A 25,734-nucleotide genomic window follows, 5' to 3' on the forward strand; every position below is an offset into this window, starting at 1 on the left:
ACCAAACAAATGGAACAGACCCCTAAGTCCTTTTGAGCAACTTACTCAGGGAGGCGTGCACCAGACCGCCAGGAGGACGCAGTCACCCCCTCTCCTCAAACACACAGAGGGGGGACCACTATCCCAACCAGCCACAGGCGCAATTAGCCCCCCCATAAGAGTTACTAGAGAACATCAGTCACTGTATCATGGGTATACCCAACTAATTCACGTGGTACATCCGGAGACTTCACAGCCCAGTAATCCGGATGTGTATGATTTAGGCAGGCACAGTTGAGTAGTTCACAAGATCCCAGCCAGTAGAAAATGGCGGTGATGATGAGGGGGGATATAGTCCTATCAGTACCCCATGGCCAGGGCCTCTCCTCGGACAATCACCAAAAAAGCAAAAAATAAAAAAACAAAAAACCAAGTCCAGGGCTCCGCACCCCAAGTCACCCCCCCCCTCACATTAGTCATCCAGGCTGGGGATCACACAAAAGGAACCTCCACCATAAGCAGTAATCATCTTACTCGGCCCAAAAGGCAGACTATCACCATCGGTCACCCAAGCCAGGAGAAGGTTATCCAACTATTCAGGCAGGTAGTGTCTCTAACCATGAGGCGGCATCCCTGGGGTTAGTGAAGAATCTGACAGTCTCACCGTCGACCACTCGAAGTTTCGCTGGGAAGAGGATACTGTACTTGATCCCTTTAGCCCTCATGGTTGCCTTGATCGCGTCGAAAGACCTGCGCTGTTTTTGGGTCTCCATAGTGTAGTCAGGAAACAGGAGCAGCCTAGAGTTCTGGTACTTGAGCTCCTTCGTCAGCCTTGCCGCTCTGAGCACCTCGTCATGGTCTCTATAGTTCAGCAGGCGCAGGATCAGGGTGCGCGGGGTTGTCCCAGCCGGGCCCCTCTGCGGAGGGACCCGGTGAGCTCTTTCCACCGTAAAGTACGGGGACAGCTACACCCCTGGGAGCAGGGAGCGAAGAAGATCCTCCACAAACACAGTGGGATTCTGCCCTTCCACCCCCTCCGACAGGCCCACTATCTGCAGGTTGTTGCGCCTGCTGCGGTTCTCGGCATCCTCCGCACGATATTCAAGGGTCTTCACCTTATTCTGCAGGGTCCGGATCGCCACCCAGCCTCGCACGGATCTTATCCAGATCTTGTCTAATCAGGCCAACCTCAGTCTGCACAGCCTCCATCTTTCCCATCAGCGCCGTCTGGCAGGCCGCTATAGCAACCATCACCTCAGGTATACCCGGGAGAGGCGAGGTGTCTGCCTCCACTGGCGCGGTCTGCGTAGCCATGTTGGATTGACCGCGTGGGCTTCCCGCTCCACGTGTCTTCAGAGCGTCCAACGCCGGCTCCCCTGGGGGAAACCGAATCCTCCTGCCTCCCTTGTGTCCCGCCAAGAAACAGTGCCTGTTCATACACTGAACTGCAGATACCGGCTACCGCCGGGCACAAGCCCTGAAGGAGACCAAAAGAAACCAGCCGCCTCCCATCCCTACTCCTGTGTGCCCTCCTGTAGCCTTTCACCGCCTGCTGCAACCAAAACTCCTTCGTATGATCCCGCTGCCCCTGCCATTTGAATAAGAAGGCCAATGCTGACAGTTTCCGGTCGATAGTGGCCGCCGACACCCCTCTATCCATAGCCCCACTCAGAAAATAAAAGACCGCCTGAGCCATGCCCATGTCGCCCGGGGCCATGCCGATAACCTCTAGGCAAGCCTACCACTCTTGCCACACCTTCGAGTAGGCTCTCCAGGTCGCCTCGCTCACAGACTGCTGAATCCACCTCGCTGTTACTCCAGCAGGACGGCATAAGGGGGGTCAGACAGTCAACCCCAAGCCAACAGCACGGGTAGCAGGATTAATCAGGATCGGTCTCTAGCAGAGCTCCGGGAAGCACGTCTGCTCACGCCGACATCTTGGCCACGCCCCTGGTCCAATGGACTTTATTTATATAGCACGTCATCACGGGGTGTTATATGTATAGTGTTGATTTTTATCTAGATCACTCATTAATGTTATTAAGCGCTACTTAAATTATTTCCTAATTATTATTTGCATTACACATCTTTTAGGTATAATTTATTTTGTTTGTATATTGTTTCATGAAAGTAGCAGCTATTTTTTCACTGATATTTTGTTGTATTTTATTGCTTGTGTTGGAGTAGTGTAGGTATTGAATTTTTTTGGGGGAGGTAATTTTCAGTACCAGCAGACTAGTTTTATGATTCAAGAGGTGAAGGGCCCTCGCTCGTTCCCCCTCTCCTTTCCTGCCTTGCCAGGCTGCATGGTTGGATAAGGGTCTGGTGTGGATTTCGGGGGGCCCCGCGGCATTTAAAAAAAAAAAATCCTATTGATGCCAATTTTTTTATTCAAGCGGTCAGCGGCGAAGACCGTTGACAGCTGATGACTCATCCTTTGTTAAGGATGCAACGGTCGGCTTCCCGACCCGCTCCTTAACCACTTCATTACTGGGCACTTTTCCCCTTTCCTGCCCAGGACAATTTTCAGCTTTCAGCGCTGTCGCACTTTGAATGACAATTGCGTGGTCATACAACATTGTACCGAAAACAACATTTTTATAATTTTCTTCCCACAAATAGAGCTTTCTTATGGGGGTATTTGATCACCACTGGGGTTTTTGTTTTTTGCTACACACACTAAAAAATAACAAAACTTTAAAAAAAAAAAAAGTTTTTCTTTGTTTCTGTTATAAAATTTTGTTTTCTCCTTCACTGATGGGCACTGATGAGGCTGCACTAATGGGCACTTATGAGGCGGCACTGATGAGGTGACACTGATGGGCACTGATTTGTAGAATTGATGGGCACTGATAGGCGGCACTGATATGCAGAACTGATGGGCACCAATAGGCTACATTGATATGCAGCACTGATGGGTAGGTGGCACTGATAGATGCCACTGGATAAACAGCACTGATGAGGAGCCACTGACAGGCATTACTGATTGGCACACACTAACAACTGATGGGCACTAATTGGCACCTGATGGGCACCTCTCATGGGGGCTGCTCTGATAATTAATGTGCTGATTATCAGAGCAGACCCCCCCTCTGACAGGGAGAGCCGCCGATCGGCTCTCCCTGTCAGTGTGAACCAAGGAAAGCTGTTTTCCGGCACTTCCTGGTTCACGCTGTGATTGGTCACAGATGATCATGTGGTAAGGAGCCTACGTCGGAGGCTCCTTACCACGATCGGCGATGCGGTGTGTCAGAGTGGCACACTGCACTACTGATCGGCGCACTGCGTGCCGACATGTTATCCTAAAAAACTTAATATTTAACGTCCAGTCAGGATAACAGAACCACCGGCCAGCCGTCATTCTGCTATAGGCTGGGCGGGAAGTGGTTAATCAGGGATTAGAATGCACGGTGCAGCGCGCAATGCATTGTGGGGCACTCGGTGGGCGAACATCCCGCTAAGTGCACTGCAAATATGGGTGTTCACTAAAGAGGTGAACAGGTGATGTTCGGGCCGGACTTTTGCTTCTGTTGTACTGTTTGCCCAACTCTACGGGTGACATATTTTCTTCTTCTATATTATGTATAAAGTGTGAGTGCTGTGAGGCGGTCGCCTGATGGTTGTTACAATGACACAAGCTGCCTACTGGTTTCTTTCACTTTATTGAACTGTCATCCATGTTTAGGAGCTGTATTGTGTTGTGATGTGGTGTAGTACATTAGAACACACATAAAAATGAAAGCGTGACCTGACCTAATAGGACATCAGTGGAATTGTCTAGTCTATTCATAAGTGCAAGCTCTTTTGTACCAGCCCCTGGCTTTCCATTCCACTTTATAAGACATTTGATCCCCCCTCATGGTAGAATACGGCCCATTCTGCTGTGTACAGACATCACCCATACTTCCACTGACACTCTCATCTCAGGTCAGAGACCATTAACCCTCTCATCCCCGCCCCCACCACACTGCCAGCCCAGGAATCAACCGGCGGCTGCGCGCGGCGCCTTTAAGAGGAGCTTCCTGACGGGGAGAGTCATGCAGTGGGGATTGGTCACATGACCCGAGTCTTGTGACTGGCCGCACACATTACAGGGAGGAGGACACCTGACAGTGTGTAGTGACCGGCAGACGAGGGATCACCTGGCCGGACTCAGCATGGATAATAAGCCGCTCCTAGAGGACCGACCCCCCGCCTACAGCCCGGCTGTGCCAGGGGGCTTCGACTATGGGCAGCAAGCCAACTATGGAACTATTCCGGGAGCCCCCCAGACCGCAGCCCAGACTGCCTACCAACCTCCTGCCTACCCCTACCACACAGGAGCCGGTAGGTATCTCTCCTGTATTCTCTCCTCATCATCCTCTTCACTATTCTACTGATAGTTCTGGAGGCTGCATGTGTACATTAGAAATGGCCAATCCAAGTGTGTGTGTGTGTGTGTGTGATGTGTACATTAGAAATGGCCAATCCAAGTGTGTGTGTGTATATCTCTCTTTCTAATCGGAAATGCATACATGCATGCATACATACATACATACATTTTTGTGTGTGTATACTAGTATCGATACCGAGTATTTCAACAAATACTGATGCCCAATACTTTCAGGCTCGGTTCTTCTTCTGTCAGTGGGTCACTCCAATGTTAAAGAAGTCCAGTAATTGGTGCTGTAGAGAGAAAAAAAAATATATATAAATATATATATTATTGTTAGAGCTGCATGATTCTGGCCAAAATGAGAATTATCACAATTTTTATTTTTTTGCTTAGAATAAAAAGAACACGATTCTTGCAACATAAATTCTTTCAAATTATGCAAAAAAAGGCTAACTTTACTGGTTAGTGGGGTGTGTGGGGTGTTTATTTTTATTTTTTTTAAAGTTACTTTAATGAAGGGGGGGGGGGGGAAAAAAATTGCATTTGAAAGACCTCTGTGCAAATACAGTGTGACTGTATTTTTTTTTTTTATCTCTTGTGATATATATATATATATATATATATATATATATATATATATATATATATATATATATATATATATATATATATATATATATATATATATATATATAATTATTAAATTTTTTTTTTTTTTTTTTTTTTAATGGAGCGTTTGGGGGTCAGGATCAGCATTTTTAAAACTGGCGCCTTTTAGGCAAGTGATGTCATGGCATCGCTTCCCGATTAACTAGATCCGAATGAAGCATCAGCTTTGTTTGGGTCTTTGGCCACCCGGGACGGGAGAGCCCAGGCAAGTGGTGGAAGGGCAGGGGCGGAGGGACGCCGCCTCCTGCTGCTTGTAATAACAGCCGAAGCACAACTGTCTCTCGGGTTTACAGAGAATGATCCGAAAAAGAGAAAATATCCAGTAAGCGGCATTTGTGTGGAAGGAAACGCCTCATTGATGTCAGAGAAAAATGGGCAGACTGGTTTGAGATGATGCAGGCAACCGTAACTCAAATAACTGCTCGTTACGACCAATGTATGTAGAATACCATCTCTGAACCCACAACACATCAAACCCTGAACCATGGGCTACAACAGCAGAAGACCATGCGGGGTGCCTCTGTCAGTTAAGAACAGGAACTGAGGCTACAATTCGCACAGGCTCACCAAAATGGGACAATAGAAGCTTGAAAAAACATTGCCTGGTCTGATGAGTCTCGCTTTCAGATGGTCGGGTCAGAATTTGGCATAAACGACATGAAAGCATGGATCCAACCTGCCTTGTAGCAACATTTAATGCTGGTGGTGGTGTAATAGATATTTTCTTGGCACACTTTGGGCCCCTTGGTACCAATTGTGCATCATTTAAATGCCACAGCCTACCTGACCCTTTCTATCCCTTTATGACTACAGCATACCCTTTGAATCTATGCCACAACAAAATAAGGCAGTTCTGAAGGCAAAAGGGGGTCCAACCCAGTACTAAAGAGCTGCACGATACAAAAGAATTTGGGCTTACTTTACTGTTTTTTATTTATTTTGACAGCTGTGAGCCAGGAACGGCTCTGTACTTTGTTACATAAATTGTGGAAATGCTGGATTAAGGGGGGGGGGTTTGGGGGTTGAATTGAGATCGCAAATGTATATTAATCGTGCTGCTCTACGCAACTAGCAAGGTGTAACTAATAAAGGGGCCGGTGACTAATTATATGCCATATTACCGTGTCCCAATCGCGTGCATTGCATGTTAATCATTGGTTTAAATCTGGTGCTGAGGAGACCACCTATCTCCTCCTCCACCTGTGAAACACACTTGGATCACTTTTCAGGGAAGCAGCAGTGCACTTGTGAATGAGCCTTTAAATGCATTTGGCATTGGCACCCTTAGTGCTCATTCACACATAAAGTTTGGGGGGGGGGGGGGTGCCAATCGCGAGCCATTCAAGTAAATGGGGGGGGGGTGGGGCACTCTGCAAGCACCCAGCAACTGCATGCTTCTGTGAGGTCCAAGGGGGTTAAAATAGGTGGTGAGAGAGCAACACAACACTGCCTGCTTTAACACCTTGTTTGCTGTACTCACAAGGTTGCGGGGCATTTGTAGAGTGGCCTCATTCACTTGAAAGGGTCATGCTTGTCAGGTGCTACACCTACCAACCATGACAGGGTGTCAGCACAAAACTACAGTATAAATCTGGATCTAAGTAGCTGAACACTTAAGGCCAATATATTGCAATCCTTAAATAGACCTATAATACAAAAATAGTGCAGCGCTGAAACATTGACTAAAAATGCATAAAGATAACTGCTACAAAAAATTTGTAAAAGTCCCAGATATAGGAAATGCTGAAAAGCCAAAAGATGATGATGATGATGATGATGATGATGATGACATCAGCAGCCAAGAAGTTTTGTCTGGAACACACTTGAACAGTGTGTGTGTGTCAATAGAGATGAGATTTCTTCAGCCTAACACTAACTTTTGGACACTACAGGTTTGACTTTATTGTAGCCAGTAAATCACAGATTTGAAGTAGAACAACCTGGGGTGTTTTGCAGATGGGGAGCATTCAAGACCCATTCTATGTTTGAGCCGTTGACCACGTGCTCTGGTCTGTGTAGGCAAATCCTGTCACAGTGCACACACCTGTATTTAAATTGTAGAAATGTGAGTGGGGCTTTTGCTGCGTACACGAGTATCAGACTATCTGGCGGACTTAGTCTGGTGGACAAACTTTCCGAACGAGCTACCTGCCCACACACGGTACTTTTGCGGCGGACTAAGTCCGCCGGATTATCCGCCGTACTTTTGAAATGAACGGACTGGCCAACACACATGGTGGAAAGTCTGTTCATTTTGCGCGTGGCTCCAGGTAGCCGGGACCAGCTACCCCCCCACTGGCCGGCCAGGAAAGGGGGGGGGGAAACAAGCGAGCACAACACACAAGGGTTAAAATCGTTTATTGCACAGCTTAGGGGGTCTTCTCGCTGGACTCCTCCGCTATCTTCTGCTAGCTCTTTTACTAGCGGAGGAGCCCGGCTTTCTTCTTCGCCGCCTTCTCCTTCCGACTTCGGGGGTCTTGTCTCCCTCTTCGGTTCTTCTTGCTGGGCCACCGCGCCTTCTTCTAGCTCTTTTACAAGCGGTCTTCTGTCGCCGTCTTCTGTTCTTCTTCTTCTGGAGATGTTTTCTCTCAGCCTTCCTAATGTGCCTGTGTGGCATTTGCTAGGGTGTAAAGCCCAGAGCGTTCTGGATCTACCCTCTAGGTCAGTGGTCTCCAAACTGTGGCCCTTTGATAGAAAATATGAAATGACTCTGACAGCATATACAGTGCCTTGCAAAAAATATATTCACCTCCCCCCCCCCCCCCCTGGCATTTTTTGTGTTTTTGTTACATTACAGCCTTTAGTTCAGTGTTTTAATCTGAATTGTATGTGATGGATCAGAACACAATAGTCTAAGTTGGTGAAGTAAAATTAGAAAAATATATACATATCAGTTTTTACATGTCTGAAAAATAGTTAATTGGCATGCATGTATGTATTCACCCTCTTTGTTGTGAAGCCCATACAAAGCTCTGGTGCAGCCAATTACCTTCAGAAGTCATGTAATTGGCGAAGTGATGTCCACCTGTGTGCAATCTAAGTGTCACATGATCTGTCCTTACATTTTTTTGAAGGGGCCCCAGAGGATGCAACAGCACTAACCAAACACTGCCATGAAGACCAAGGGACAATGTTGTAGTACAAGTCGGGGTTAGCTTATTTAAAAAAAAAAAAAAAAAAAAAAAAAAAAAATCCAAATCTTTAACCCCTAGGAGAACCATCAAATCTATCATAACCAAATGGCAAGAACATGGCACAACAGCAAACCTGCCAAGAAACCGCTGCACACCGAAACTCACGGATCAGGCAAGGAGGGCATTAATCGGAGAGGCAGCACAGAGGCCTTGGGTAACCCTGGAGGAACTGCAGAGTCCCACAGCAGAGACTAGAGTATCTGTACATAGGACATCAATAAGCCATACACTCCATAGAGTTGGGCTTTATGGCAGTGGGGCCAGAAGAAAGCCATTACTTTCAGCAAAAAATAAAATGGCATGTGGGAGACTCCCAAAATGTATGGCGGAAGGTGCTTTTGGTCAGAGGCTAAAATTGAACTTTTTGGCCATCAAAGAAAACTCTGTCTGGTGCAAACCTATAACACCACCCCCCACAGTGAAACGTGGTGGTGGCAGCATCATCCTTTGGGGATGTTTTTCAGCAAAAACTTTACCCCCCTCCCCCCCCCCCCCCCCCCCGAGGCTAGGACGGAAGTTCACCTTCCAGCAGTACTATGACCCCAAACACAGTGCTAAAGCAACATTTGAGTGGTTTATGGGGAAACGGGTAAATGTGTTGGAATGGCCTAGTCAAAGCCCAGACCTCAATCCAATAAGAAAGCTATGGTCAGACTTGGATTGCTGTTCACAAGCGTAAACCATCCAACTTGAAGGAGCTGGAGCAGTTTTGCAAGGAGGAATGGGCAAAAATCCCAGTGGTAAGATGTGGCAAGCTCATAGAGACTTATCCAAAGGGACTTGGAGCTGTGATAGCCGCAAAAGGTGGTTCTACAAAGTATTACCTTTAGGTGGGTGAATAGTTATGCACATTGACTTTTTCTGTTATTTTGACCTGTTTGCTTCACAATCGACAAAAAAATCTTCAAAGTTGTGGGCATGTTTAGAAAATTTAAATGATGCAAATCCTCAAACAATCCATGTTAATTCCAGGTTGCGAGGCAACAAAACACGAAAAATGCCAAGGGGGTGAATACTTTTGCAAGGCACTGTATTGTACATGGCACTAATCACCATGAATATCAATGTGTTTGTGCCCTACAAAATCAATATGCAACAAAATTATACTGTATATAATATGCACAAATCTATAAAGTGCTTATATGAAAGTGCAATGGTGCTCCAAACTTTGCAAAGTGTGAAGTGACTACCCCTTTAGTGACCCCACTCACCAGAAACAATGGACCCTCAGCTTCGCGGTCTGGGGTCAAAAAAAGGCAGTGGTCTATTGATCTGGGGATGTGTAGGATGTTTCCTCAAACTCTTTCAAGAGGGAATTAAAGGCGGCACTTAAAGGATATCTGGCAAAATTGGCACCAGTGAAAACATCAGAGTTCATCGTTTTGTATGGCGTGAGTTCCATGGCAAAAACTGTGTCTATGGTTAACGTGACCCGGAAGTGTGTTGATGAGTTTCACTCCTCCTCCCAGGGTGTCATCAAAGAACATGAATGTGCCCCTTCTTTGCTTGTCTTTATTTGGCTCTTGTAACACTATTTCTCCTGCTGATGCCAACGATGGGGCACTACTCTAACTGTTGAGACCACTAAGCAACTTCACTCCCTTGTCGTCTCTACCTCTCAGCAAGCTATCCCCTCTTCGGTCTATTATGAATGCTGCTGCCAGACTCGTCCACCTTACCAACAGTTCACTGTCCGCCACTCCTCTCTGCCAATCCCTACACTGGCTTCCTGTTGCCCAATGAATAATAAAAACTCTAACAATAACGTATAAAGCCATTCACAATTCTGCCCTGAGCTACATCAATCTTATCTCCAAATATTGCCAAGACCTTCTTCTGCTCTAGAGCTCCCTTGTTTTCTCCTCCCATGCTCATGTCCAGGACTTCCCCAGAACCTCTGGAACTCCCCTCCCCAAACCTGTCCAGCTATCTCCTACTCTGTCCACTTTTAGGTGATCCCTGAAAACTCATCTCTTCAGGGTGGCCCATCCTGCCTCCAACTAACAACAAAATCTTCTACTCCCCACATCAGTTCATCCCTCACAGTCCTTACCTTTTTGTTTCACCAGCCCCTCCCTCTTAGAGTGTAAGCTCACAAGAGCTCTGTTTTTTGAATTGTAGTGTCTCCCTTCATTGTAAAGCACTGCGCAAACTGTTGGCACTATATAAATCCTGTATAATAATCCCCCCCCCCCCCAAAATGCCAAAGATGCAGGGTTTACTCCCACTGACCAGTCTGGCCCCCCCTAAAGTCCTGAAGGATGGTAAACTGGCCCTGTTTGTTTAGAAAGTTTGGGTCTAGGGGCACATCATTGTGGTGGTACAGGCTTATTGGGAAGAGATGTAGAAAACAGTGCTGTTCTCTGCAAGATTTAAAGAATTCCAGGTATGGCTATTTTAACTTGTAGAAACCACGCCCTTACAAGCAATATGGGGGGGGGGGGGGGGCACGCGATCGCGCATGTGTTGTTTTTGTTCCAGTGTGTGGGGGGGGGGGGGGGATTTAATACATTTTACAGTCCCTTCTCTGTAACTTTCTGATTAGACTTGACTGATGAGTAGCAGAAAAAGGACATGCGTGAATATGGCTGGCATGTGGGGAAAGTGAGTAATGTTTGCTAGATTTAAAAATCAATCATAACTGTAATTTCCAGATTTTTATCTCTTATTGCATATGAACTTTGTCACTTTGTCGTGACTATTACCGATCTCAGTATATGAAGCTAATGCTGTGTGTTCAGTCTTGGACTACCATAAACCTGGCATGTGTACCTGTGAAGAATGTGCCATTACAACTGTTCCTGACGTTTTACGGAAACTATGAAAAGGCTACCTCCAAGGTGGCTTACCCTGTAAAATGGCACATACTGTATAATAGCACATGGATTCCTAAAGCCACCTCTGCACTCCAATTGAGACGATCAAGAACAAACCATACTCGGTCTCCTTGTTTGAGATTGTTGCATTACTAGCTTTTGGGGTTTTTATATACATACTCTTTGCTGTTGCCAATGGCAATCTCTGCCACTTGGTGGCCATTGCAGTAGGTGTGGGTTGGGTATGGTTAGTGGGTATATAAAAAAAATAAATAAATATATATTTTCTGTCATTATTGCTGGTTGGCTTGCTAAAGGTGGGCTCTCCAATAATGCCAGACATGCAACTGCCTTGTTCACAAATTTGCTCCTGACCAAGCCTTGGTTGACATTCGTCTGCATTTTTATCTAGTATAGATCGCCCAGGCTATACTTCGTTAACATGCATAGTGACCGCTGTTTTGATGATGGGGGGGAGGAATCTATCCATCCTAAGCTCTAGTCTCCTTTATCACATAGTTGTGCTCCTAAGTTTACATACCCTGGCAGAATTTATGATTTTCTAGGCCATTTTTCAGAGAATATACATAACAAACTTCTCTTTCACTCATGCTTAGTTTTTGGCTGAAGCCATTTATTATCAATCCAACTGTTTTTACACTTTTTTTTTTTTTATTTTTTATTCCTAATGGCAGCAAACTACCCAAATGACCCTGATCAAAGGTTTACATACCCCAGTACTTAAAAAGGAAGTAAACCCTGATGAGTTTACTTCCTCTTTCATTCCCTACAAAGGCAAAGCATAATGGACTACTATGCATCGCATGGTAGTCCATTATGTGTCACTTACCTGACACAGGAGCCAGCGAAGTCGCCGCTGTCCCCTGTAGTCCGCCGCATCCTTCTTGTTGGTGGGGTCTCGCAGCTCCACCGCTGTCATTCGGCGAAGCCACGATGACGTCACTCATGCGCACGGGAGCCAACACGTGCGGCAGCTCCGTCGCTGAGAATGCCGCGCTTAGTATGCCTGCGCACTGCTGTCTATGGCGCATGCGCCGTAGACAGCGGTGCCCGTTTTCGGGCAAATATCTCCTAAACCATATAGGTTTAGGAGATATTGCTTGGACCTACAGGTAAGCCTTAATCTAGGCTTACCTGTAGGTCAAAGTGGTTTGTAAGGGTTTACAACCACTTTAATACCGTGTATTGCCCCCCTTTAACATCAATATCGGCTTGAAGTCTTTTGTGGTATTTGTGGGTGAGGCTCTTTATCTTCTCAGATGGTAAAACTGCCCATTCCTCTTGGCAAAAAGGCTCCAGTTCCTGTAAATTTTTGGGCTGCCTTGCATGAATTGCACGTTTTTGAGATCTCCCCAGAGTGGCTCAATGATATTGAGGTCAGGAGACTGAGATGGCCACTCCAGAACCTTAACTTTATTCTGCTGTAGCCAATGACTGGTCGACCTGGCCTTTGTTTTTTGGCTTGTTGAAATGTCCACGTACGTCCCATGCGCAGCTTCCTGGCTGATGAATGCAGATGTTACTGTAGAAGAGAGAAATTTTTTTTTTTTTTATATATATTTTTTTTTTTTTTTTTGCAACATACTGCATTCATCTTGCCAACAATTTTGACCAAAAAAAATTGCTTTAACCGCTTCGCGCCCGCCCTATAGCCGAAAGACTGCTACAGAGCGGACGCTATCTGCTGGGAGGCCGTCCCTGGACGTCCTCCTGTTTACTTCCGCAATGCGCGCTCCCGGGCGCCGCTCTCCCTCCTCACACAGACGGCGTGTGAGAAGGGACAGATGAACGGCTGCAGCGGCCGTAAGTTAAAAAAAAAAAAAAAAAAAAATATAAATATAAAGTAAAAAAAGCTACCAGTGCCACCTGTCGGTGTCACGTGTCATCAATGCCACGTATTAGTGCCATCTGTCATCGGTGTCATTTGTCCTGGTGCTCCAGGGCCTTCAAAAGTGTAATAGGTAGTCAACAAGTTGGATGTGCAATTTATGCTCCTAGAACACATGATGGCACTCCCTGCATGTTCGCTTCTGCACGCAAGCTTGGCGGGACAGGGCGCATTTAAAAAACTTTTTTTTTCTTTATTTTAACTTTTTTTCACTGTTCTTAAAAAATTTAAATTAAAAAAATAAAAATAAAAAAAAATTGTCACTTTTATTCCTATTACAAGGCATGTAAAAATTCCTTGTAATAGAAAAAAAGCATGACAGGTCTTCTTAAATATGAGATCTGGGGTCAGAGACCTCAGATCTCAAATTTACACTAAAATGCAATAATAAAAAAAAAAAAAATTGTCATTTGAAAAAAATAAAATGTCCCTCTAAGAGCTATGGGCAATGACTTGGAGACGGTGGGGGGGGGGGGGGGGCGCTCTATCTTCCCCTCACTCGTCTCCATGTCAGGCCAGGGACAGGTCCGGATTGCCGTTACAGACCTGGCTCCTAACATTTTTTTAGCTGGCTCCTAGATTCCAAGCAAATTTGTCAAGCCCTGGGTTAATGAATAAAAAAAAAAAAAAAGTAAAGTTATTATTTTTGTTGTATAATATGAAAGATTTTACTTCTCGAATCGATGTTTGAATTGATCTTTTTATTCTAAACAAAATGATTCTAATTTTTGGCTATAATTGTGCAACACACACACACACACACACACACACACACACCGTGAGCTGGAATTTGGCTTCAATTTGTTGGTGTATTTAAAGCAGCTAGTACTTTTTAACATTAGTTGGCTGTTTTTTATCAAGTGTATATGCCCACCCATGTCTCCATAGTCATGTGGGCTGCACAGATAAATGAGGAAATGAATAGCTTATAAGTAAACTGGAGCATGCTCAGAGGTGGCGATGTCTGTCTGGTCTACACTATCTCAGGCTGCAGTGGGGACATAAAAGGAGGAACATTGAACAGCAGGATCAACCAGGTTTTTTGCCAAAGAAAGAAAACAAATCCAATAGTGAGTGACTAGCATTTACTGACCATTTTTTTAGTGTGTGTGTGTTTTTTTATTTTTATTTTTTTATGATGCTTTAACATTTCCAAATGTGTTTTGTTACATTATTATGATCATTATCTTATGGAGGGCTCTTATCTGACATGACATCAAGGTTTGTTTCTCTTGTAGTCTAGCACAAACTGCTACTGTTCTAACAGTGTTGTGTTTACAATGTTTGCTAGGTTAATATTTAACTATTTGTTCATTTTTAATAGGAACAACTGTTTATAGCAGTTGCTTGTTTTTAAATATTAGCAACTGTTTATAGGGTAAACTAATTTTTGACCACCGTAAAATTTGTCAATTGCTGTCCTGGATATGTTAATGTGAAGCATTGCTTCATATTATTCATAGATTGATCTCCTGAGTCAGATCAGGATGGAATCTGATGTCGCATATGACATTATATAAATAGTTTTTTTTTTTTTTTTTTTTTTTTTTTTGGTCCTGATTCAGTTCTGTTTTTCTACTTTCAATTTACTAAAGAAACTATATTGTGTGTGTGTGTGTGTGTGTGTGTGTGTGTGTGTCCTGGCCATTGAACCATGTGGTATAGAATGCCCAGGTGTGTTTGTGCAGGCAGAGGGTGAGGTTTATGGAGATGGCATGACTCATTGGAAAAAAAGACAATGTTGTTGAGTGTTTGCTAGTATTGCAGTCAAGTACTTCATGGAAGTTTAAATATGATACTGACGTCTTATCTCCTACCTTGTCGCAGAATCTCTTCTTGAACCAAGTCTGTGAAAAGCCTATAAGAAACCATATTGTCTCCAAGAACTGACCTGTTCAGACAGCCCATATTAGAGCGTAGACCTACATCGGCTGTAAGGACTCCTTCACACAGCCAAGTTTGACAGGCATGCGGAGACAGGTACATGGAGCCCAACTCTGAAACTGTGCATCAATGGCCGAGCACACGTCCCTGCAGGCCTGTTGACCTCGGCTGTGCGTCTAAGTCGGCACAGCCGGTGCTTGTCTATTCACTAATATCAGCTCAGTGCTAGGACAGAAATGTAAATGAAGGGCACCTCACACTGTACAGAACGAGTGTCTGTAAATAATCGGGTCCAAAACCACACTCAATACTCTCCTCCTTTTGCCCAGTTACCACAGATGAAGTTGATAAACTCTCCTCCATGGCCCACCCCCACTACCTGGACCCTGTCCCCTCTCAATTATTGCAACCACCTTCCCACTCTATCCTAAGCTCCCTAATCCACATCTTCAACATTTCCCTCTCCTCCGGCACCTTTGCTTCCCTGCTCAAACGTGCACATGCAAAAAAAAACCTCACTAGACCCCACTTGTTTGAATAACTTAAGACCCATCTCCCTGCTCTTGTTTGCCTCCAAGCTCACTGAACACCTTGTCCATGACTGAGTTGCTACCTCGTGGACAAAAACCTTCTCAAACCACCCCCACAGTCTGGGTTTCGCCCACAACATTCTACTGAAACTGCCCTACTAAAACTCACCAATGACCTACTAACTGCTATAATCAATGGGCACTACTCCATACTCATACTTTTAGACCCCTTTCACACTGGGGCGTTTTTCAGGTGCTTTAGCGTTAAAAAAGCGCCTGTAAAGCGTTTGAAAGAAGCCTCATCTGCAGTCTCAATGTGAAAGCCCAAGTGCTTTAAGAACCCTTTCACAATGTCAGTGCCCGTAAAGCGCCGCTTAAACTAGCAGCGCTTTACCAGCGTTTTTCAAGCGTTATTGGGGTGCTTTTAACCCCTGCTAGTGGCCAAATAAAGGGTTAAAAGCGCCCACAAAACGCTGCTGCCAATAGCGTTTTACAGGCGCTTCCCATTGATTTCAATGGGAAGGAGCGCTTTATTCACCACTCCAAAAGCGCTGCAAAGAAGCTGCTTGCAGAACTTTTTTTGACGCCCTGCCAGCGCAGCGCCTTGGTGTGAAAGCACTCGGGCGTTTACATTGGGATTGCAGTTGCAGCTTCTTTCAGGCATATTTTTTAACGCTGAAGCGCCTGAAAAACGCCCCAGTATGAAAGGGATCTCGGTGTGAAAGCACTCGGGCTTTTACATTGGGATTGCAGTTGCGGCTTCTTTCAGGCGTATTTTTTAACGCTAAAGCGCATGAAAAACGCCCCAGTGTGAAAGGGGTCTTAGACCTCTCTGCTGCTTTTGACAGTTGACCACCTGCTCTTCCTCAGCAAATTACACTCCCTTGGCCTCCGCGATTCTGCTTTTATTCTGGTTCTCCTACCTAGCTCAGTGCACTTTCAGTGTCACTTACAACTCCATCTCCTCCACTCCCCTTCCTCTCCTCTCTGTTGGGGTACCCCAAGGCTCCTTCCTTGGGCCTCTCCTATTCTCATTCTATATCTCTTCCCTGGGCAAGTTTATAACCTCCCATGGCTTCCAATACCACCTCTATGCCGACAACACCCAGATCTATCTCTCAACTCCCCCCCTCGATTCCCCTCACAGATTTCAAACTTACTGAATGACCTATCAATATGGATGTCGCACCACTTCCTAAAACTCAATCTTTTTCTAAAACTGAGCTTGTTATATTTCCTACTTCACTGTCGCGCCCCCCCCCCCCCCCCCCCCCCCCAAATGACTTCACCATTAATAACAACACAACAATTGGTCCCTCCACACATGGCAGGGTCCTGGGTGTAATCCTTCACTCTGACCTCTCCTTCAGTGCCTATATCCAATCACTGGCTAAATCCTGCTGCCATAACCTCTGCAACATCTCCAGAATTTGACCCTTCCTCACTGACACCACAAAGCAACTTATTCACTCCTTGATTATTTCCTGCCTTGACTACTGCAACTCTCTCCTTAATGGCCTACCCTTAAGCAAGCTATTCCTCCTTCAGTCTATTATGAATTCTACTGCTAGACTAATACACCTCACTAACTGATCCATGACTGCTGCTCCTCTCTGCCAATCCCTTCACTGGCTTCCCCTACTCCACCATGTATAATTTTAATGCATAACCTACAAAGCCATCCACATCGTCCTCATCTGCAGATATCGCCCAAATTGTCCCCTCTGCTCCTCCAAGGACCTCCTGCTCAGTTATTACCTACCTCCTCCCATGCTCGCCTTCAAGACTTCTCCAGAGCCTCTCCCATCCTCTAAGACTCCCTGTCCCAGTCTGTCCAATCAGCCCCTACCCTGTCCACCTTTTTAGGAGATCCCTGAAAACTCATTTATTCAAGGAAACCTGTCCCTGAGCCACCCCCATCAAATCACTCTCTGCAGCTATTACCTTTTTTGTACCCCCCCCCCCGTCCCTTTTTAGAATGTAAGGGGGGGGGGGGGGGTTGGCCAACTGTCTCATGTTGTGAGCACATCCGCATAAAACTCAACTAGGATGAATGTGATACACTGGTTATCACATTAATAATGCGTGAGAACCATTCAGTGCAGTAGTACCCTGAACCAAGGCCAACGTGATGACTCATTCATAGGAAGAAGGCCCCGGCTCTTTTGTAGGCTTCTCCTGTGACTTCTGGGAACATCAAGAAGTACATCTACAATGCCTTGCAAAAATATTCACCCCCCCCCCCCCCCCCATTGGCTTTTTACCTATTTTGTTACATTACATCCTTTTAGTTCAATATAATGTTCACCTGTGTGCAATCTAAGTGTCGCATGATCTTTCATTACATATACACACCTTTTTTGAAAGGCCCCAGAGGCTGCAAAACCTAAGCAAGAGGCACCACTAACCAAACGCTGCCATGAAGACAAAGGAACTCTCCAAACAAGTAAGGGACAATGTTGTTGAGAAGTACAAGTCAGGGTTAGCTTATATATTAAAAAAGCACCATCAAATCTATCATAACCAAATGGAAAGAACATGGCACAACAGCAAACCTACCAAGAGACGGCCGCACACCAAAACTCACAGACCGGGCAAGGAAGGCATTAATCAGAGGCAGCACAGAGACCTTGAGTAACCCTTGAGGAGCTGCAGAGTTCCACAGCAGAGGCTGGAGTATCTGTACATAGGATGACAGTAAGCCGTACACTCCATAGAGTTGGGCTTTATGGCATAGTGGCCTGAAGACAGCCATTACTTTCAGCAAAAAAAACAAAATGGCAGGTTTTTTTGAGTTTGTGAAAAGTCATGTAGTTTCCCGAAATGTATGGAGGAAGGTGCTCTGGTCTGATGAGACTAAAATTGAACTTTTTTGGCTATCAAAGAAAACTATGTCTGGCGCAAAACCCAACACATCACATCACCCAAAGAACACAATTTTTCAACAGTCGGGACTGGGAAACTGGTCAGAGTTGAGGGAAAGATGGATGGTGCTAAATACAGAGATCATCTTCCGCAAAAACTGTACCACTGTGTGTGATTTGAGGCTAGGATGGAGGTTCACCTTCCAGCAAGACTATGACCCCAAACGCACTGCTAAAACAACACTTGAGTGGTTTAAGGGGAAACATGCAAATGTGTTGGAATGGCCTAGTTAAAGCCCAGACCTTAATCCAATAGAAAATCTGTGGTCAGACTTAAGCCTCATACACATGATAGGACTTTGTACAAACTTTCCCTTGGATTTTTGTATAAAGGGTGTTGGCCCTGAACTTGTATTGCATACACACAGCAGGACTTTTTCAGCCAACTTTCACCAAATCATGTGGTTTTTCTGCTCTTTACCGCCACCTTTGGTCAACTTCTGTATTGTCTGTCTGATCTTTTGAATTGGTTCGGGGCATGCCTGTTTGTACTTTGTACAAAAGTCCTATGGTTTTCTGTACACACGATCAGACTTTGTTCCATCAGACTTTTCTTGCCAGAAAGTTTGTCCGTTCGCACAGCCAACAAAAGTCCCATGAAAAACAAAGTTTTTCCGATGGAGCATACACACGGTCGGATGTTGCTCCAAAATGGCTAATTTGCATGTATGTTGTCAAAAAGTCTGATCGTGTGTATGGGCCTTTAGATTGCTGTTCACAAACGCAAACCATCCAACTTGAAGGAGCTGGAGCAGTTTTACAAGGAGGAATGGGCAAAAAAATCCCAGTGGTAAGATGTGGCAAGCTCGTAGAGACTTATCCAAAGCAACTTAGAGCTGTGATAGCTGCAAAAGGTGGCTCTACAAAGCATTGACTTTAGGGGGTGAAGGGTTATGCACATTGACTTTTTCAATGTATTAATATAAACCCTTATTTTTATTTTTTTTTGCTAGACTTGCAGTGCCCACACCATTGTGCTGCTCTGCAAATTCCGTTGCTTCCTTAGGTGCCCATCATCTGGTTGAATGACATCCAACATCATCCAACCTGTTCCTGTGAGCCCAGGCCATCGGTTAAAGTGCTACTTAACCCAGGACCCTGCATTCACTAGATCTTGTCTCCCACAGAACATGGACATGCAATTATTTAGATAAATCTAAACTGCTAAATACTGTTTCTCATCAGCAGTATATACCAGTATTGTGACTTTTTTCAGTTTCTTGTTTAAAACTTGTAGGAAGAGTTTTCATTCTACTGACTGTCCTATGAGGTTACATGACCCCTGACCCTCTGTCTACAGTGCTGATTGGCCCTGTGCTGATCACATACTATCTCCCCAAGAAAAAATAACTCTCTAGCACTGTGCACCAAACTGAGCATGTACAGAGTGACTGACTCCAAAGGCTCTGTCTTATCAGGAGATGGACTGGAAGAAGGGGAGGATCAAACATCCTTTTTACACTATGCAGAAGATTAACCCCCTTAGATTCCACAGTGTGTATAACAAGCGTGCTTTACTGCAGATTACTATTTATTACAATAATTATACAGGATTTATATAGCGCCAACAGTTTGCACAGCACTTTACAGCACCGGGAAAGATTACAATACAGGATACTAACACATTATGATAGACCTTCCGGGTTCACGGACCTGGCTGAATTAATGTCCAGGGATGTGATGATGTCACTCCTGCATAAGCGTGTTGAAGCCCTGGCGCAGAGCTCTGAGTGTATGGCACAGGGATGCTGTCCCTTCAGAGCGCATGTGCTGGTGATGTCACTGGCTGCATCCCATGTGAAAATCTCCTAAATGGTGCAAGTTTAGGAGATAGTCACTGTACCTACAGGTAAGCCTTATTGTAGGCTTACCTGTAGGTACAAGTTAAAGACTTCCTCTTTATTGTAATGCCGTATTGTCCTGGTTGTGCAAACTGCCATTCGCTATTTATGCTATAAAGGTTTACAAAAGACCTTTTGTCACAAATGCAAGGTGTTAGTGTGTGGTGTTTTTTTTTTTTTTTTTTTTTTAACTGAAATTGTTTGCAATTTATCTCGAAGGATGCATGACTAAAGATAGTTCTTGATTGGATTTGTATTGATTTATGTCAAATGTAAAAATTTTTATTCATACGCCTGTATTTATTTTTCAGGATACATGGCAGCAGCACAAACAAGCTACCCCAACACTTACACTATAATCCAACAGCCAGCAGCGATGACCTCTGTGGTGGTGGTTGGAGGTTGTCCGGCATGCAGGTGATTCTATGGGAAAAACGTTATAATAATGAGCAGTGACGTGTTGCTGGTATCAGTCAATCTCAGGTTGGCTTTCCCCCTCCTTCTCCTTGTTCACCCGAACCCCCCCCCCCCCCCCCCCCCCTTTTTTTTTTTTTTTTTTTCCATCCTCACTGCTAAATTTAAACTATCATCATCTGAAAGTGGGTACAATACATATACAGTCATGGCCAAAAATATTGGCACCCCTGCATTTCTGTCAGCTAATCCACCACTTCACCCAGTTGTTGCAATTACAAATGTTGATGCATTATCATATTTATTTCTATTGGTATGACACAAAGTGGAGAAACAAAAGGGCAAAACTATTGATACAAATTTTTATTTTCCATTTTTTGGCAAGAAAATATTGCATTTCAAGTTTGATGCTCCTGTAATTAAGCTCACCTGTATTAACAGGCACTGACAATATAGAAAATACAACGGCAACCAGTTAAAATGGTTTAAAATTTGACTCCTGTGTTTGCGTGCACGCCACGTGGCGCATGGAGAAGAGAGAGCAGAAAAGAATTGTCTGAGGATTTGAGAATAAAAATTGTGGAAAAGTATGGAAATCTCAAAGTTACAAGAATTGCCAAGAAGTTTACACCCATTGGCGCTGTAGCTAATCTCTCTAGATGTGGACAAAAGAGAAAAAATGATCAAAGATTGCAACAAAGGATTGTTTGAATAAAGCGCACAGAGTACAACGGTGTCGGCTCGCACTATATACGTCACTATCTGAATGAAAAGGGACGCTCTGGTCGGAGACCCAGGAGGACCCCTCTGCTGACGCAAGTAAAAAAAGCCAGACTAGAGTCTGCAAAAAAAAAACATACCTAAGGAAGCCAAAATCATTTTGGAAGAATGTGCTGTGGCCAGACCAAACAAACTTGCAGCTTTTTAGTAAAGGCAATCATTCTACTATTTTCAGAAAAGGAAACGAGACCTTTAGAGAAAAGAATACAGTCAAACATGGCGGAAGTTCACTGATGTTTTGGGCTTGCTTTGCTGCTTGAGGCACTGGGTGTCTTGACTGTGTGCATGACATTATGAAGTCTGGGGTGCAATGTAGGGCCCAGTGTCACAAAGTTGGGTTTCTGGCAGAGGTCATGGGTCTTGTATCAGGACAATGACTCAAAGCACATGTCAAAAATCACCCAGAAATGGTTTAAGATAAAGCGCTGGAGAGTACTGAACTGGCCAGCAGTGAGTCAAGATCTAAATCTCATAGAGCATCTGTGGAGAGCACAGCAGTTGGGGGGGAAAAGGAAACCCTTCCAATATGAGAGACCTGGAACAGTTTGCAAAAGAGTGGTCAAATTCCAGTGGAGAGGTGTAAAACTAATTGATGATTTACAGGAAGCTTCCATAATACATTGATGGCACCAATAATTTTGTCCAGTCCATGTTTGGAGTTTTGCGTGTAATGTGTCAGATTTTGCTTTTTGTTTCTCCACTTCTTTTTTTTTTTTTTTTTTTTTTTTTTTTTTGTGTCCTACCAATACAAACAAAACAAAAAAATGTCTAAACATTTGTAATCTGCAACAATTTTCTGGGCAAAGTGGTGTATTATCTGACAAATTCAGGGGTGCCAACATTTTTGGCCATGACTGTATGTGTGCTGAATGTTGATTTGACTGACTGGAACATAATTTGCAATATTAGTGGTTGTGCCTAGTGTTAAGATGCGATGTGCCTCAAACACTGGTAAAGTGGACCCATGCTCAGGTGTAGCTAAATCCAAGAATCAAAACTGTTGCAGCTTGCCTTTCCCTAGATATGGTGGATAAACTAGTCCTTTTTCGGGCTTTTTGGATGGACCTGGATTGAAAGTTCCATACCAGTCTGTGGGCAGGTGATGTACATCAGCTTACCTCGTTGTCAAAGGAGAACCATGGAACCCCAGATGTTTTGGAACTACATTTCTCATGATGCTCATGCACTCTGCAGTGTAGTTGAGCGTCATGGGAAATGTAGTTTCAAAACATCTGGGGTGCCAAGGTTTGCCATCACTGACCTAGTGTGTCCAGGCCCTGGGGGAGGGGGAGGTAGAATGGAAAAGGGTCTGTCGTCTACGCCCCCCCCCCCCCCCTTCTTCCTTCCTTCTTTTTTTTTTTTTTTTTTTTTTTTGTGAAAATTTTAAGATATTCCTCCTCACTTCCTGCCCCCATGGCCAGACAGGAAGTGAGGGCAACTTTCTCTCTCCAGTGGGGACACGGACCACTATAAAAACTGGACACAAGTGCCTCCCTTCTCTGCTGTAGAAAACGTTTTTATTCTAGTCTTTGTTATTAGATTATTTCTGTCATTTTCCTTCCTGATGATCACACAGGAAGTGAGAACATTTTCCTAATGGGGTATCAGAAATATAAACCTAATCCTTCCTCACTTTTTTATATTTACAGTTTTTTTTTTTTTTTTTCTTGGTCAACAGTCATTTCACACATCAAGTATTTTCTGAGCTGCTTGTCATGTGAATATTGTATGCATCTATCTGCTCAGTGGTCATGCAATATAACAGACTATGTTGGAAAAAAAACATGTCTGTGGTCATGTGCCATAATGTAATGAGGAGGGAGAGGTCACTGCGTTCCCTATTTCTGATCATGTGAATTGTGTCATGTCAGGATGCTGAGCGTGAACATTAAGCTGCTATTGTCTCCAAGAAATGATATACTAGGTTCATGTGATCACTTTGAAATTACTTCTCTAATCTGTTGCAGGCAACATATTCATGTGGTTGTTCATGTTCAATGCAGTTCACTCCCTCAATTGAAATGTCGATGGTTGTACCTAGTGTTGGCTGCCTCAAACACTGGGAAGGTGGACCCATGCTCAGATGTTGGTGCATATTAGGGGCATTCTTTCATTGTGACTGACAGCAGGCAGTCAGTGGATCCATAGACGGCCTGCAATGGAATCCGCCAACCACTTGCTATCAATCAGGAAAGCATAGGCCTGATGGTTGGTGTCCCAGCTTTCCCATCAGGCTCTGTCAAATGTCACTGGTTGCGAAGAGCCTTGCATCTATGAAAACTACAGCATCTTTGATAGCCGTTGCAGGTTGGGAGAAGGTAGTGGTGGCAACCATGCTGCTCTGCCACACTGTACAGGGACAGGCCCTTTGCTCATCTCTCTCTGTATGCAAACTTACAGTTGGTCTTTTTACCTCCAGATTTGTTATCTGAGAACTGGAGGTAATTTTGAATTTGCAGCCATAGCATCACTTTATAAAATTGGCATTACTTAGAACTACCTAAATCCCCATATGTTTTGGTAATGCTACCAATACTGGTGGCAGGGCCTTTTTTTAAGGGAGGGGCCATACCACCAGAAAAGGGTCTTGAGTGCTGTGTATTGTTCTGAATTGTGTTGGAAATTGCCTCTGACTCCCTCTAATCACTTCAATTTATTCTATTCTTTATTTATTTATTTTTTTTTTTTTCGGCTTAAATGCCACCTTTTACTTATCTAAATCTACAGTTGCAGATGTTCTGTGTACAGGAGGGGGTCCTTGTTTGGGTATCAGCTAGAGCTGCACGATTCTGGCCAAAATGAGAATCCCTTTTTCTTTTCTTAGAATAAAGATCACGATTCTTGCGGCGTAAAATCTTTCACATTATACAAACCAAATTTGGACTAATTTTTATTTTTATTTTTTTTGATTTCAAGTAATTTTCTTTCCCAAAAAACTGCATTTGGAAGACCGCTGCACAAATACACTGTATTTACCACATTTTTATTCTCTAGGGTCTCTACTCAAAAAAAAAATAAAAATAAATAAATAAATAAATAAAAAAAAAAAGTTTGGGGATTTTAAGTAAGTAATTTCTTGCAAACAACTGTCAGAAAAAGGTTTAGTGTTTTTAAGTGGTTAAATTTCCTAATTTACATACAGAAGTCTATTCCTTTCATGTAAAAGACAAATTGGTACAATGTTTAGACTTAACATTCCACTGATAGAATGTTTTTTAAAACTTGGCAGACTGCCCAGACTTTGACTTTTGATGGCCAAGAGAAAAGAGAAAACTTTCTGCATACCAAAGATCGGGAAACCCTTTGTCAAAATCGCCAAAGGGAAAAAATAGATCAATGATTCTTGATAAATCTTGTATTCACGTCACTGGCTGTATGATAACACTTCCTGTTGGCTGTACGGCAGTGGGGTCTTCCCAGGATTCAAAAGAGCAGGACATGAGCAAAAGGGGGCGTCACATCTCCCCCCCCCCCCCTCCTGCACCTGGCAACCGCACTGACCAGGGACATGGGATGAGAGGGAGTTGGGTTTTGCACGCAGATGACCTCGAAATACTGAAAATAACTGTTTCGATTTGGATAAGATTGAATCTGTCAGGGAAGGGCTTAAAGTGGGAGGTTTTAAATGTCTGTTTACAGGCCCTAGTGAAGACTATGCCATTGTTTTGTGTGTTTGTTTATTTATTTTCCCGTGCTTCAGCTATCTGTAAATTGTATGGAAGTTGGCTTGTAGTGTGAACAGGCTGGCATTTGTTACTGTGTACCTTGGCCTTTTTTGCTCTGGAATTTTTTCCGTATGAACCATGCACTTCTGCATTCCTGTGGCAAGAACTCTTTCCCAACACTTTGTCCAAAGTATTTTATGCTCATAGAGGGAGGAAGTGAATTTACATCTCATATTTCTCAGGAACAATGTACACCACTCATAGTAAGTGTTATGCGATCAGGAGTGACAGGTGCAGCGCTAAGGGCAAACAGTGACTAACTAGATAAAATAAAAATAAAAGTATTTCTCTTATATTCACCGACCGACACAGCTCCTCTCTTAGCCATTGTGGTGTTCGCCTTATCACTAGGAGATATTGGGTATTAGTTGTAACACAACACTCAGAACTCTTAGTTCTGCCTAGGGGGGGCGGTCCCTTGGGTAACAACCCTCCCGTCTGCCAGATAGACCTCTGTTTTTATTTTGCCTAGTGAAGAAGGACCATGCGGGCCTATTGGTCCGTGCTTTTTTATTTTTATGTTTTTATGCAGAAGCTTGGCTTTTTGCTCAAGATGACTGATCCTGTGATCTGCTGGACACCCTTACCCTTATCCTTTTAGTCTCCCCAGTCCGGCCATCAAGCATGTGCAGGCCGCAGCTACACGTTCGGCAGGCCGCAACGAAACCTCAGCTCCAGAGGTGGTCGGTGAGCT

At 44.2% G+C, this 25,734-nt stretch overlaps 1 protein-coding gene across 1 annotated transcript in view; it reads left to right on the plus strand.

Moving 5' to 3' along the window:
- Window positions 1-4,020: 4,020 nt before the first annotated feature.
- The window catches only part of BRI3 (brain protein I3), a 40,531-nt gene continuing 18,817 nt past the window's right edge, over window positions 4,021-25,734 (plus strand). The window contains exons 1-2 of the mRNA XM_077449043.1: window positions 4,021-4,305; window positions 20,433-20,538. Coding sequence (XP_077305169.1) covers window positions 4,137-4,305; window positions 20,433-20,538 — 275 coding nt within the window. The 5' untranslated portion in view covers window positions 4,021-4,136. The remainder of the gene's footprint in view (window positions 4,306-20,432; window positions 20,539-25,734) is intronic.

Source organism: Lithobates pipiens, unplaced genomic scaffold (genome assembly GCF_037356315.1).
Source record: "Lithobates pipiens isolate NorthernLeopardFrog02 unplaced genomic scaffold, aLitPip1_a1.2 Scaffold_22, whole genome shotgun sequence".
Lineage (NCBI taxonomy): Eukaryota > Metazoa > Chordata > Amphibia > Anura > Ranidae > Lithobates > Lithobates pipiens.